Source organism: Podarcis tiliguerta, assembly GCF_965153285.1.
Source record: "Podarcis tiliguerta genome assembly, chromosome: 2".
NCBI classification, from domain to species: domain Eukaryota; kingdom Metazoa; phylum Chordata; class Lepidosauria; order Squamata; family Lacertidae; genus Podarcis; species Podarcis tiliguerta.
Window position 1 is genome coordinate 19,658,467 of NC_139535.1, and position 13,589 is coordinate 19,672,055.

Here is a 13,589-nt window from a genome sequence, read left to right on the forward strand (position 1 = left end):
ATTGTTCTCTCTTTGTCCTGAGCCAGCCGAGGTGAAAAGAGCCATTCTCTCCTCCCCGCTCGCTAGCGGCAACAACATCCCGATTTGTATTTTTCATAGCTGGAGCTAGCAACAACATATGGTGGTTCAGCCTCAAAAGGCCAAAGTGCAAGTAAGGACAGGAAGGAGACTTCCTCAATTGAGCCACGAACCGTGTTTGTGACCCGACTTCTGGAAGGAAACATGAAGCGAAACTGTGCCGCCCATTCCGTAAAATAAAATTAGGCAAACAGCAGCATCTATGTACATATGTAAGCACACAGTTGCCAAGCTCATCAAAAAGAGCAATCAACTTGTTAAGTTGTGGGTTGACATAGCAGACGACACAGAGATTTCTCCAAAGCAGCTCTTTATTTTGTAAGCTGGAACAGAACTAAACTGAGGAGCTCAGTCAGCCTGCTTATATAGAGCTCCAGAACAATGTAACTGTTGCCATTTTCTAAAACTATCCAATCACTGAACGTCACTTTTCGATCCTTCATTTGCATACAAAACTATCCAATCACTGAACGTCACTTTTCGATCCTTCATTTGCATACAAAACTATCCAATCACTGAACGTCACTTTTCGATCCTTCATTTGCATAACTATCTACAGTATCCCCCTGCTGGCCCAGGGTGAGAACGTCAGTACATAACACAACTATTGGCAGAGTTTTGCTCAAAACAGTGCCAGCCTAAATCATTGGGCTTCAATAGATGCCCAGGCCCAAAATTAAATGTGCCTGTGTTGCATTTTCTAGGCAATTTCCCACCCATATATTGAATTTGATGGTGTTGTGGCCACTGTTCCTTTGACTTGGAAAACCACCACACCCGCACTCCCTTCCCATAGTATTCTTTCTACAGATTTAACATCCATGGGTTATAAATATCCAATTGTTTCTAATATTCCCACTGTGTCCTGTTCTCTTTTTAATACGGCACACTCTTAATTCACCCACCTTCAATTTGAGGCATTCAGAATTGGCCTAAAGAATAATTCCCCTTTTTATGTAAGTCTTTCTTTTTCCTTTGGGGTTTTCCCTATGCTATTTTTGACTACTTGAACGGCTCTCCATTGTCTCTGCATGTTGATTATCAACTTGTATCCTGTCCTCAACTTTGAGGGCACAGAACCATTTCCACCACGACCACGGGACCAGTTATCCCAGAATCAGAACTTCTCTAAGGGACAAAATCAACATGCTGCGAGAGTAGTGGACTCTCCTAATGTTTTTCTCAGCAGAGATTGGGAGTTTAACCCCACCTTCCTACACCAGTTCTCTGGTACAAAAACCTCTCTTTCCACATAGCTTCCTGAAGTTGCTCTTGAACACAGGGCCCAGACTGTGTGTGTGTGTGTGTGGTGTGGGATGTTGTATTCTGAAATATGTCACTGACAAAATAACAGTGCACTTTACAGCGGATTTATACCGGACCATCCACAAATCATCCTGCTTTGTAAATTGTTATGCAACGCTTCCCTGGCATTACCAGGCTATTGCCATCTGGAGGAGCAATCCTGTGCTATAGGGCAAGAAAAGAGGGAAAGAATAAAGCCCAGGAAATTTGTAGCATAAGAAGTCACAGGATATCAGCAGGACGTTACGGGACACACACCGACAGGAAATGAAGTGTTATGTCTGCCCCAAAACGTTTACAGGCAGGTAATAACAGTATTGAAAGCAAGATCATGTATTACCGCCCCAAAATCTGCAGAATAAGAAGAGGCTCATAGGGTGAAATGCAGACAGGCACAATAAATGAACGTCCACTTACCCCTCCACAGCAATGAGAACTTTGTGGGGAGAAGGAATGATTTGCATCAATGAATGGAGGCAGGGAAGAAGGCTATAACCTCCCTCCTCTTCATTGCAGCCCCAATTCAGCCCCCCCCCCCGCCTCCAATGCTGCTTTCAAGGGGAAGGAAAGAGATCTAATCAAAAACTACTGGTGTCACATGTTGTTTAGGTCTTAAACCACAAGACAATGGAGGAAGTAAGCTCTTAATACTTGACTGGTAAATACAAAAGCTTTATTTCTAGTTTAAGGTAAAGGTAAAGGAACCCCTGACCATTAGGTCCAGTCGTGGACGACTCTGGGGTTGCGGCACTCATCTCGCTTTACTGGCCGAGGGAGCCGGCATTCAGCTTCCGGGTCATGTGGCCAGCATGACTAAGCCGCTTCTGGCAAACCAGAGCAGCACACGGAAAAGCCGTTTACCTTCCCACCGGAGAGGTACCTATTTATCTACTTGCACTTTGACGTGCTTTCGAACTGCTAGGTTGGCAGGAGCTGGGACTGAGCAACGGGAGCTCACCCCGTCACGGGGATTCGAACCACCGACCTTCTGATCTGCAAGCCCTAGGCTATGTGGTTTAACCCACAGCACCACCCACATCCTACAGCAGATTAGGGACCAGACTAGTCAAGATGCTATTCACCCCAACTAGCAAATGAATAGCAGGTATGGGGCGCCCCCTATCTTGGACTGAGGTTTTGGCAGGGGATAAGGGGGCCTTTGGCCCCTGCTGTGGTCCCAGTCCAGACGGGAATGGGATGGGAGGAGGCAAACAGAAGCTTTCCTTCCAACTCGTGGAGAGGGGGGCATGGAGCCCCAAATCCAAATTGGAGCAGCAGCAAGAGGCAAAGGATTAAAGCCCCCCAAACTATGCCATAGCAAGGTCCTAGTCCAAGGACTGCAGCAGAGGGAAATTGCCAGCTATTTTTATTTTGGAAAGGCCACCCAAGCAACTGCTAATAGGATGAATTGTCTAGTCCGGCCTTCAGCAAACAGTTGTGCAAATGCACATCTACGACAGAAGGCGGCTACGACAGAAATCCCCAGACAGGTACATGCCCCTACCTTAAGGTCGCGGTGTACGATGCCCATGTCATGCAGGTATTTGACAGCGTCAAGGATCTGCCGGATGAGTTGGCTGGCATCTCGCTCCGTGTAAAACCCCTTCTCTACAATCCTGTCAAAGAGCTCCCCGCCTGAGACCCTACATTGGGGAGGAAAAACAGAGGTGAGGCCTGCTTTCCTAAAGAGACCCCTTCAGGAAGAGGGTGGTCAGGGTGAGCTCTGCCCACAAGCTCCACCAATGCTGCCAGGCTGTGCCAAGAGACTCCTCCCTTCCCTCACCCATAGCTGGGACTCCTCTAATTCCCAGCCTCCAACTCACAGCTGCATGATGAGGTAGAGATGTCCTCCGCTCTCATAGATGTCATCCAGAGCCACAATATTGGGGTGCTTGATCCTGCAAGAGAAAGAAAAGCTCCTTCAGCAAGAGGTCCGTGGATTATCATCACTCTGCCTTGTTTAGCCTGAAAGGCTTGCTTCCCAGCTTCTCTGTCGGGCAAGGCTATTTTCACAGACCCCATGACAGAGGCAACTTATGCCTGGGTTACTCTTCGCCCTGCCCCGCCCCGCCCATAAGCGATATGAGCATGTGGGGAGCACCCTCTAAACCAGGCACAGGCAAACTCGGCCCTCCAGATGTTTTGGGACTACAACTCCCATCATCCCTAGCTAACAGGACCAGTGGTCAGGGATGATGGGAATTGTAGTCCCAAAACTCCTGGAGGGATGAGTTTGCCTGTGCCTGCTCTAAACACCTGTTTTTACATGCTCTTTTTCTTTTATTCAGTCCCTTTGGCTCCAGATCGCCAGAAAGGGGAAAGGAACAGCACATCCGAGCCCACTGCAATACAGCTTCCTGCCCAGCAGCTGTTGAGCAGGGTAGCGAGGTAGCAGCAAGAGTTCCCTGCGCCATTTTGGAACCCATAAGTGTGTGTGTGTGGTTTTTTAAAAAGCATTTTTAACATTTATTTCTGGCCTTTGGCTCACTCATATCCTCTTCAGACTCTGGGGAGGGTCTCCTCGCGAGCCACAAGAAGAAGAAGAAGAAGAGTTTGGATTTGATATCCCGCCTTTCACTCCCCTTCAGGAGTCTCAAAGCGGCTAACATTCTCCTTTCCCTTCCTCCCCCACAACAAACACTCTGTGAGGTGAGTGAGGCTGAGAGACTTCACAGAAGTGTGACTGGCCCAAGGTCACCCAGCAGCTGCAGGTGGAGGAGCGGAGACGCGAACCCGGTTCCCCAGATTACAGGACTACCGCTCTTAACCACTACACCACACTGGCTCAAGAACTTTCCAGCTCTCTCCCGCCACTTCCAAGTTTGAGACGGATTATGTATTTATTTCGTGGCGGTGTACGCGGTCGCACACAAATAAATCATAGGCAAGTGGGGTACCTTAGGTACCTTAGTTTCAAAACCAGGGGGGGGGGGTCCAGGTGGCAACTCCCAACCATTTTATTGCTAGCGTTGGCCAGAACCAGCACCGGCTGTGCAACAGCCTTTCTCTCAAGGGTGCCCACTGTACAACTTTTGGCCCTCCATATGTTGCTGGACTCCAACTTCCACCAGTCCCAGAGAGCACAGCCAATGGTCAGGGATGATAGGAGTTGTAGTCCAACAATATTGGGAGGCCAAACAGAGGTTTCCTCATGCTGCCTGAGAGGAACAGGCTGACAAGCTACTTTAAAAGAGGGAGAAGCAGAGAGATAATGTCCCCGTGATAAGCTAGTTGCTGTGCAACAGAGCTATGCAACAAACAGTCCCCAGAATCAAATCTTGCCTCTGATGTGAACCCAGCAGGTGTCCTTAAGCAAACTACTGCTCTCAGCCTCAGGCCATTGCCCCATAAATACACACACACACACAAACCTACAATAAGGGAATAATAGCAAAATCTACATTGCAGGGTTGTTGTAAGGATTCCCGAGCTAATGTATGTGAAGTACTTGACTGAAGAAACATATGGGAAGGGTCAAATAAATGCTATATACAGTGGTACCTCAGGTTAAGTACTTAATTCGTTCCGGAGGTCTGTTCTTAACCTGAAACTGTTCTTAACCTGAAGCACCACTTTAGCTAATGGGGCCTCCTGCTGCTGCTGCGCCACCAGAGCACAATTTCTGTTCTCATCCTGAAGCAAAGTTCTTAACCCGAGGTATTATTTCTGGGTTAGCGGAGTCTGTAAGCCAAAGCGTATGTAACCTGAAGGTACCACTGTATATATATATTACATACTGGGAAGAATGAGCACACAAGCCAGAAACAGCTATTTAAATATATATGAAAGAAAGAAAGAAAGAAAGGTTATATTTTTTAAGAAATGCACGGTGTTGCCACACAGTTTGCAGGCATTAGGTGGAGCTTTGTTTTGAAGAGGGCTTAAAATGAGTAGTTCGGCTTCAAAAGATTTAAAAAACAAATAATTTTGTAAAGGTACCAATCTGTGTCACTCACTTGTGATGTCACTGGTAGTAGTCAAAAAGAACCTATAGGAGGGGAGACGGATGAAAATTCATAGGGGACTGTTGGTGAGCTACACATTTAAATGCGCAGCCATTGTTTTTGGTGACAAAGGAAAGCCACGTCCTCCTTCACCGCTGAAATAATAATGTATAGCAATTTGGGATAAAAGAAAGAGGAGGTGGAATTCAACATAGCAGTAAGTGGGGTTTACATGCATAGAACAAGGTCCATTAGTGTAATAAGAATTCTTTCCCTTCCAAGCAATCCCTAAACCAATCAGGGGTTCTCCCCGCAGAGCAGCTTGGGGGGGGGCACAAAGGGGGGGAGGGGCAGGGATTCCTGTTGTGCAAGCAGACCTCTTTCCTTGCACACAACAGCTTGGATGAATCCCACCCAGGGGGAAATAATGAAAGGAAACCAGTAATCGAAGCCTCCCAACATCACAGACATAGGGGCAGAAGCCAACATTAAGGCAGCAATTAAAGGAAAGGGGCGTGGGTGGCACTGTGGGTTAAACCACAGAGCCTAGGACTTGCCAATCAGAAGGTCGGCGGTTCGAATCCCCGTGACGGGGTGAGCTCCCGTTGCTCGGGTCCCTGCTCCTGCCCACCTAGCAGTTCAAAAGCATGCCAAAGTGCAAGTAGATAAATAGGTACCACTCTGGCAGGAAGGTAAACAGTGTTTCCGTGCGCTGCTCTGGTTCGCCAGAAGCGGCTTAGTCATGCTGGCCGCATGACCCAGAAGCTGTACACCGGCTCCCTCGGCCAATAAAGCGAGATGAGCGCCGCAACCCCAGAGTCGGCCACGACTGGACCTCTAATGGTCAAGGGTCCCTTTACCTTTAAAGGACAAGGGAAAGTCATCAGTGATCCCACTGCCGTGCTCAAGAGGAAGTAGCGAACGTAGTAGCAGAAGTGATCAGCAGAAAGCTTTAAATTAAAGTCACCCCAAAAAGGCTCAACAGCACTGGACAGGCTGTTGCTGGGGTTTTTGCTCTATATACACTATATTGGCGCTAGTATTTAAAAACAAAACAAGTCTGAAAAAAAGAGAAAGCTATGGGACAGCAATAAATTAGGGAATGATGTCATCTGGATCCTCCATAAAAAGTGAATGAACAAAGGGCAGCAATTCCAGGCTAACTCTGGAAGCAACCTTAACACCCAGATCATATTCTAGAGCTGATTTATATTAGTAGGAGACAGACGGTCACTTTTTATGTGTACAGAAGCTCTTTCCTTTAACCTCACCTCTTCCCTCCCCTTCCGCCTTAAGCAGAAGAGTCACTATTGAAACGGGTTCCTTGAGAAATCACTCACTAGTTCCTGGAAAGTACTTGCTTTCAGTGAGCGTCCCACTTCCCAGTTTCAATGGTCCACATGATGGTCATTGATGTTGGGCTGGTTGGCAGAACCTGCCTTTGTTTTGTTGGGCCTTACACCCCAGAACTCATAGCTTTGGACCCAGAAACCCTGTGGCCCACGGTTGTTGCTAAGGCACAAATTTGCATATAATTTGTATGTGCTCATGTATATGTATATGACGTGCAGTGTAAATTAATAATGCAGAGTTTTAAAGAATAAAAGCTTTACCGAATTAAAATAAACTTCTTCATAAACAACGTGGTTCCAAACAGTTTGACTGAGATTACATACTGACTCTGTTCACAGCTGAGACAGACAGACAGACTCTAACTGAAAAACTTACAGAGAGCACAAAAGAGAAACTGGCTGCTAAGTCACATGTCAGAGCAACTCAACAGTTAGCAGTTAGGCCTGAATAACTTTAGTAGGCCCAAATGATTGTGCAGTGCCAGCACTTCTCAGCCTGCTTTGCTGCTTCTGCTCTCATGTGTCTTTGTCACATGACACTCCCCCAAAGACCTAGAGAGCAGAAGTATGCCTCTGGGTAACTTAGAATGGCAGACAGATAGGGGTCTCACGAGCATCATGCCCTGCACAATATGCCCATCAACTCCAGCCGGCATGGCGAATGGTCAAGGATGATGGGCGTTGCAGTTCAGCCACATGTGGAGGGCACACAGTTCTCCACCCCTGTACTCAGAGGATGGGAAGTGCAGGTTCCAGCTCCGTAATGGAGAATCCAGATGTGGCAGCCACTTCTCCTGAATTTCCCTCTCCAATGCTCATGACAGAGGTCATAGATTAGTTGCCCTCGCTGAACATGAGTGAGTCACAGGAACGAAAACGTGGCATGCTCTGGGCACAAGGAGACACTGTGCAGTGCCAACCAGCACTATTTTCAGAAAGGCTGATATCCCAGGCCCAGATATCAGTTGTAGGAAATTATGCGCCCATGGAGATGGTGCAAAGAGCTGTTGACACGTGATCAGGCTGGCAGGCCACATGTATGAGGGGAGAGATTCCCTGCACTTAGGGCGCACTCATGCGCAGACCTCTCTGCAGCTGAACTCACACAAACCAAGGCACGCAGCATTAACTACTCCCACTGAGGTCACATTCAGATGAGCACTCACCTTATTTTTGCCAATGAACTTGGCTCACAGTCTCACTGGGCTTCTTTATTTTCAGCAGGCAGCAGTTATACCTTTTCAACCCTACCTATGCAGCCAGAACAGCTGGAAAGTTGCTTACTTTTTTTTGTTTAAATGGAAAAATTTGGGATCCTGAATTCCAAGCCCAACATTCAATGCTTTTGCAGAACATACAGTGGTAGCTCGGTTTTCGAATCTCTCCGCTGACGAACGTTTCGCTTTTCGAATGCCGTAAACGCCAGAAGGAAATGCTTCTTTTTTCAAACAAGCCTCGGAAGTTGAACATGCCACACGGCTTCCGAATTGAGTTTTCCGAATTGAGGCTTCCGTATTGAGTTTTCAGACATTTCAGAACTCTTCCAGTCTTCCAGAATGGATTACGTTCAAAAACTCAGGTACCACTGTATATACATTTTGCAAGAACAAAGCAAATGTGCATGGCTGTGCATGACATCCAGAACAAAGCCATTCTAAGCATAGGTTTTACACGTGGCCGAGCTGCAGACAAGAAGGTAACACCAACCCTGTTATGTATTGAAGTTCTCACCCTGGCCACCAGGGGTATCATGTACAGTGGTACCTCGCAAGACGAATGCCTCAGAAGACGAAAAACTCGCAAGACGAAAGAGTTTTTCGTTTTCTGAGTTGCTTCGCAAGACGGATTTCCCTATGGGCTTGCTTCGCAAGACGAAACGTCTTGCGCCTTTTTTTTAAAACCGCCAATGCATTCCTACGGGAAACCGTCAATACGCAGTGGTGCTTCGCAAGACGAAAAAACTCGTAGAACGAAAAAACTCGCGGAACGAATTCATTTCGTCTTGCGAGGCACCACTGTATATAGTTTTCACTGAGGTCCACATCAGTTAATTTAGGCAGGAAACCCTGGGTTGTTGTTGTTACAATGTTGACAGCCGGCTGCCTATAAAAGCAGGCCGGCTGAGCTGTTCAGTTCCAACTTACAGTGGTACCTCGGGTTAAGTACTTAATTCGTTCCGGAGGTCCGTTCTTAACCTGAAACTGTTCTTAACCTGAAGCACCACTTTAGCTAATGGGGCCTCCTGCTGCTGCCGCGCCACCAGAGCACGATTTCTGTTCTCATCCTGAAGCAAAGTTCTTAACCTGAAGCACTATTTCTGGGTTAGCGGAGTCTGTAACCTGAAGCGTATGTAAACCGAGGTACCACTGTACTTATAAAGAACTACTTGGAAAAATCTCTGTGTCGTCTGCTATGTCTATTTAATAAGCCCTTGCTAGCTTATACTGGTATTGACACTTGGAGAAGGAGCAGGAAGGAAGCAGAGCCTGCGAGGAAGTCATGTGGTCTACCAACATGTAGCTACTAAAAGAACAGGAATAAGGGAGAAGGAAGATCAAGTTGCCTTTCTATTAGCCCACCCCACTGGTTCAGGTAGCTTATTGCAAGCGCCACTGCTTTGTTCTCAAAGCCACGCAAGCATGCCCTGGGGATGTGGGGGTCAGCAGGGAAGGGATGGCTGCTTCCACCTTGCTCCGCTTTCCAGGGACTGCTGGACGGGGTCACTGGACCAGAGTGGAGGACTTTTGGTTTGACCCAGCAGTGGCTGTTCTCAAAGGGGACGAGAGGGAGCGCCACTCACTTGTGTAGCACAGCTATCTCATTCTCGATGCTGCTCTCCTTCCCTTCCAACACCTTCTTGGCGATGCACTTGATGGCTACCAGCTTCTGAGTCGACCTCTCTTCAGCCAGGACCACCTCGGAGAAGGCACCTCTGGAAAACAGAAGGGGAGGGAAGGGAAATGAGACGGTGGAGCAGGCCAGCCCAGCCCTGTCCCATTCTTAGCCAGGTATGCAGGCCCCCTAGTTCAGAGGGCCTGGGGGTTTCAAGGCCATTTCACAGAAGACACACTCCAGTAGATGCAGGTGTCTATCAACAGGGGTGGCCCAAAGGTGATTATTAGGGTACACATGCCCACTTTCTTATTTATTTATCGTTTTCATCCGGGGTCAGCACACGTTTATGCTGTGTACCGCCCAGAGATCTTCGGATGAAGGGTACAGTTATACCTCATGTTACATCCACTTCATGTTACGTTCTTTCAAATTATGTCCTGTGGCAACCCGGAAGTACTGGAAAGGCTTACTTCCGGGTTTAGCCACCCGCGCATGCGCAGAAGCGCAAAAATGATGTCATGCGCAGAAGCAGCGCATTGCAACCCGCGCATGCGCAGACATGCCGCTTCAGGTTGTGCTCTTTTCATGTTGCGAACGGGCCCCCGGAACGGATCCCATTCGCAACCAGAGGTGCCACTGTAGTATACAAATTTAATAAATAAAAATAATAAAGTCAAGTGTTTTGGCTGGGGGAAATGACTGCGGATCTTGAAGAGTCATTCCCCCCCCCCCACCGTCACAATGCAGCAGACCCAAGCTTATTTCGGAATTCAGGGTTAGGGGTAGAGGGGGAGTTGTGTGAAAGTCAGTTGAGAGTTGGGAGTTGAAGAAGGAAGCGGGAGGAATAGTCTGTGGGTTGGTCGAGTTGTGTGGTGAGAGAGTGAGAGGAATTGTTAGGTGGAGTCAGATAGATAGATAGTTGGGATAATCAGTTTGAAGTTGTTAGGAACGAATAAGACAGTTAAGGAACTAAGATTAAGAAACTGCCAAGAAAAATTAACTGAAACCATAAGCTTGTTCATGCCTATAAAATAAACTTGATTTTTTGTTAATGGTACCAACTGACTGTGGGGTGCGGGTGGCGCTGTGGGTAAAAGCCTCAGCGCCTAGGGCTTGCCGATCGAAAGGTCGGCGGTTCGAATCCCCGCGGCGGGGTGCGCTCCCGTCGTTCGGTCCCAGCGCCTGCCAACCTAGCAGTTTGAAAGTACTCCCGGGTGCAAGTAGATAAATAGGGACCGCTTAGTAGCGGGAAGGTAAACGGCGTTTCCGTGTGCGGCTCTGGCTCGCCAGAGCAGCGATGTCACGCTGGCCACGTGACCTGGAAGTGTCTCCGGACAGCGCTGGCCCCCGGCCTCTTGAGTGAGATGGGCGCACAACCCTAGAGTCTGTCAAGACTGGCCCATACGGGCAGGGATACCTTTACCTTTACCAACTGACTGGACAATGTGTGTACCCGAGGGAAACGGGTTGGTGGCAGCGAAGAACGCAATTACAGTGGTGGCACAGGGTCAATAGGCCATCAAACATCCGGGGGCCCTGTGTGATCGCCACACAGGGGCATCTAGTTCCTTACGTTTTCTGACCGAGATGTGTTTTAAAGCCACGTGCAAAATAAGGAACTTGTAAGCAACTTCAACGTCGTGCACAGGAATACGGCATGGATGGAGCTCCAAACAGCGAAAGCTATGGGGTGAAGCTATCCCATAAACACAGAGGGGGCATGGGTGTGTGCAGGCAAGGCCCCTGTCATCTTCTGACCTGACATCCTGAGAGCACCAGGCCCTCCCCATCACACCCAGCTGGATCTCTCACCCAGCCGCTGTCACCACAGCAACCTGCAGAATTTCAGCTATTTATAGGAGAGCATGTGAGAGATGGCACCGGGCTAGCAGGAGAGAATGTGCCAGGAAGAAAGGGGTGAGAGGAGGAAGGGAGGACGCGCTGGGTAAAGAATTTGGGAGGAAGCGCCAGGTAGGAAGAAGACAGAGACTGGGCACACTGTGTTCCAGCAAGGGAGGGGGTGAGTTTAAAAGCAGAACCACGCAGGTTGCATCCGTGTAAAAGCAAATCTAGCCAAGTCCTCCAGGATCTACAGATGGATTAGAAAGGGAAAGGGATTCATAGCTTGGCACACTGGCCGCTGTCCATGCTGCCTGGGACTCGTAGTTCAGTGAAATCTGGGCAGCAGGAGGGTGGGGATTGGGCTATAATAGGAGGAATTGCCACAGATTCCTGGTAAGGAGTGATACAGGATCTGGAGACATGGCCCCTTCTACCTGAGCAGAGAGCTTCTAAAACCTGTATCTCTGTGGTGGTGTCCCACTGCACAGGTGTTTATGAACACACACACACACACACACCATCCTGGTTTCTTGGCTGGCCTTGGCTGTGCCACCTTCAGAATAAGAACACAAGCTGGCAAACAAAGGGCACTATCTATGTTCCCCTCCCTGCTTATCGCCGGTTCTAGCGATTAGAGCCCTTTGGCTTTTCAGCCCCATCTAGGGCAGGGGATAAAAGAGAACAGGGAAATGGCACCGAATGGGCTCCCGTCTCTGGCCAGGAAGGAAAGGGTTTGTTATCTCTACAAAGCGGCACTCGGGGCCCGAGCCAAGGAGAGATGGGGAGAGGCAGGTTCTGAGGAATCAGCTGCTGCGAGGACAGACGCAGTTCACAACCTGCAGCCCCCATCCCCTCCATGGCACCATATGCCACTTGGCATATGCCAGTGAGCCCTGTTGCCCCACCAGAGAATCTCCACCTGCCAGCTGCTTTTTATGGTCCAGGAAAATTCGTAGGAGGATAAGGCTATCGGTGGGTACACATGATAGGTACCTACTACCGCCACACAATCAGAGGAGGGCCTGGATACCAGCTACGTACATATTTGCCCATCCAACTCAACACAAAGACTGGCAGCAGCTCCCCACCGCTTCAAACAAAAGTCTCTCACAGCCCTACCTGGATTGGCCAGGGGTTGAATTTGGGACCTTCTGTGGACTATGCAGAATTAAATAAATTAACAGGAAGGATTCAAAGCCTGCGGGACCAGAGATTCTTAGAAGACTGGAGTAAATATACAAACTATTTGAAAAGTAATAGTAATGAACAGATTACGCTAGTAGGATTGCAAGAAGTTTTGTAAGGAGGGCTATTTGAAATATTGCAAGGAAGACTATGAGGAGAATTATTAGTTAATGATAATTAAGAGTAACAGAGAAATTAAGAAATGCAGAATAAGTGATAAAGAATGAAAAATCATCAGAGGTGTTGACGGAAGTCTAAAACATTGTGTAAGATAAGAAGTTATGTTATATGACTGTTGGAAATGATATGTTAAAAAAACTAATAAAAATGTGTGTGTGTGTGTGTGTGTGTATTTATATGAATGAAAATTGGGACCTTCTGCATACAAACAGATGCCCCACCCCCTGAACTATGGCCCTTCCCCGAGTTGCTAGAGGAGCATCTTCAAGAGCAGGCTATTGCCTTCGCACCATGCTTGTGAGGTTCCCAGGCGCCTCTGACCGGCCACTGTGGGAAACAGGATGCTAGACCAGACCCTTCCTATGTTCTCGTGAAAAACAAAGTTACGCCACTTCATATGATGGCTTGCAAAACCTGCTGTCCAATCTGGCTACTCCTACTTCCTCCTGACTCTACTAGCATAAGTCAACACCCTTCCCCACCCGCCCCCCGCAGCTTGGCTAATTTAACAAACATAACAAAAATCTGATGCCGCTGTTTTGCTTGCCATTATTCGGCATTATCGTTCCTTCCTAAGAATGGATTTTACCACTTTTTAAATCATCCTGGCTGAGAGTACCCCCTGCACACACACACCCCGAAAAAGGGTTGCTAAAATATATTCAGGGGCTGCCTAATCTGATTTAGAGATAGGTACATAAAAGGAGAGAGGGACGCGGGTGGTGCTGTGGGTTAAACCACAGAGCCTAGGACTTGCCAATCAGAAGGTTGGCGGTTCGAATCCCTGTGATGGGGTGAGCTCCCGTTGCTCGGTCCCTGCTCCTGCCAACCTAGCAGTTTGAAAGCACGTCAAAGTACAAGTAGATAA

At 48.2% G+C, this 13,589-nt stretch overlaps 1 protein-coding gene across 2 annotated transcripts in view; it reads right to left on the minus strand.

The window, feature by feature from the left end:
• The window catches only part of CAMK1 (calcium/calmodulin dependent protein kinase I), a 48,164-nt gene that overhangs the window by 16,042 nt on the left and 18,533 nt on the right, over window positions 1-13,589 (minus strand). For both annotated transcript variants that reach the window (XM_083426439.1, XM_083426440.1), the window contains 3 exons: window positions 9,480-9,611; window positions 3,207-3,281; window positions 2,888-3,026 (listed from right to left, as the gene is read on the minus strand). In XM_083426439.1, the coding sequence (XP_083282565.1) occupies window positions 2,888-3,026; window positions 3,207-3,281; window positions 9,480-9,611 (346 nt within the window). The remainder of the gene's footprint in view (window positions 1-2,887; window positions 3,027-3,206; window positions 3,282-9,479; window positions 9,612-13,589) is intronic.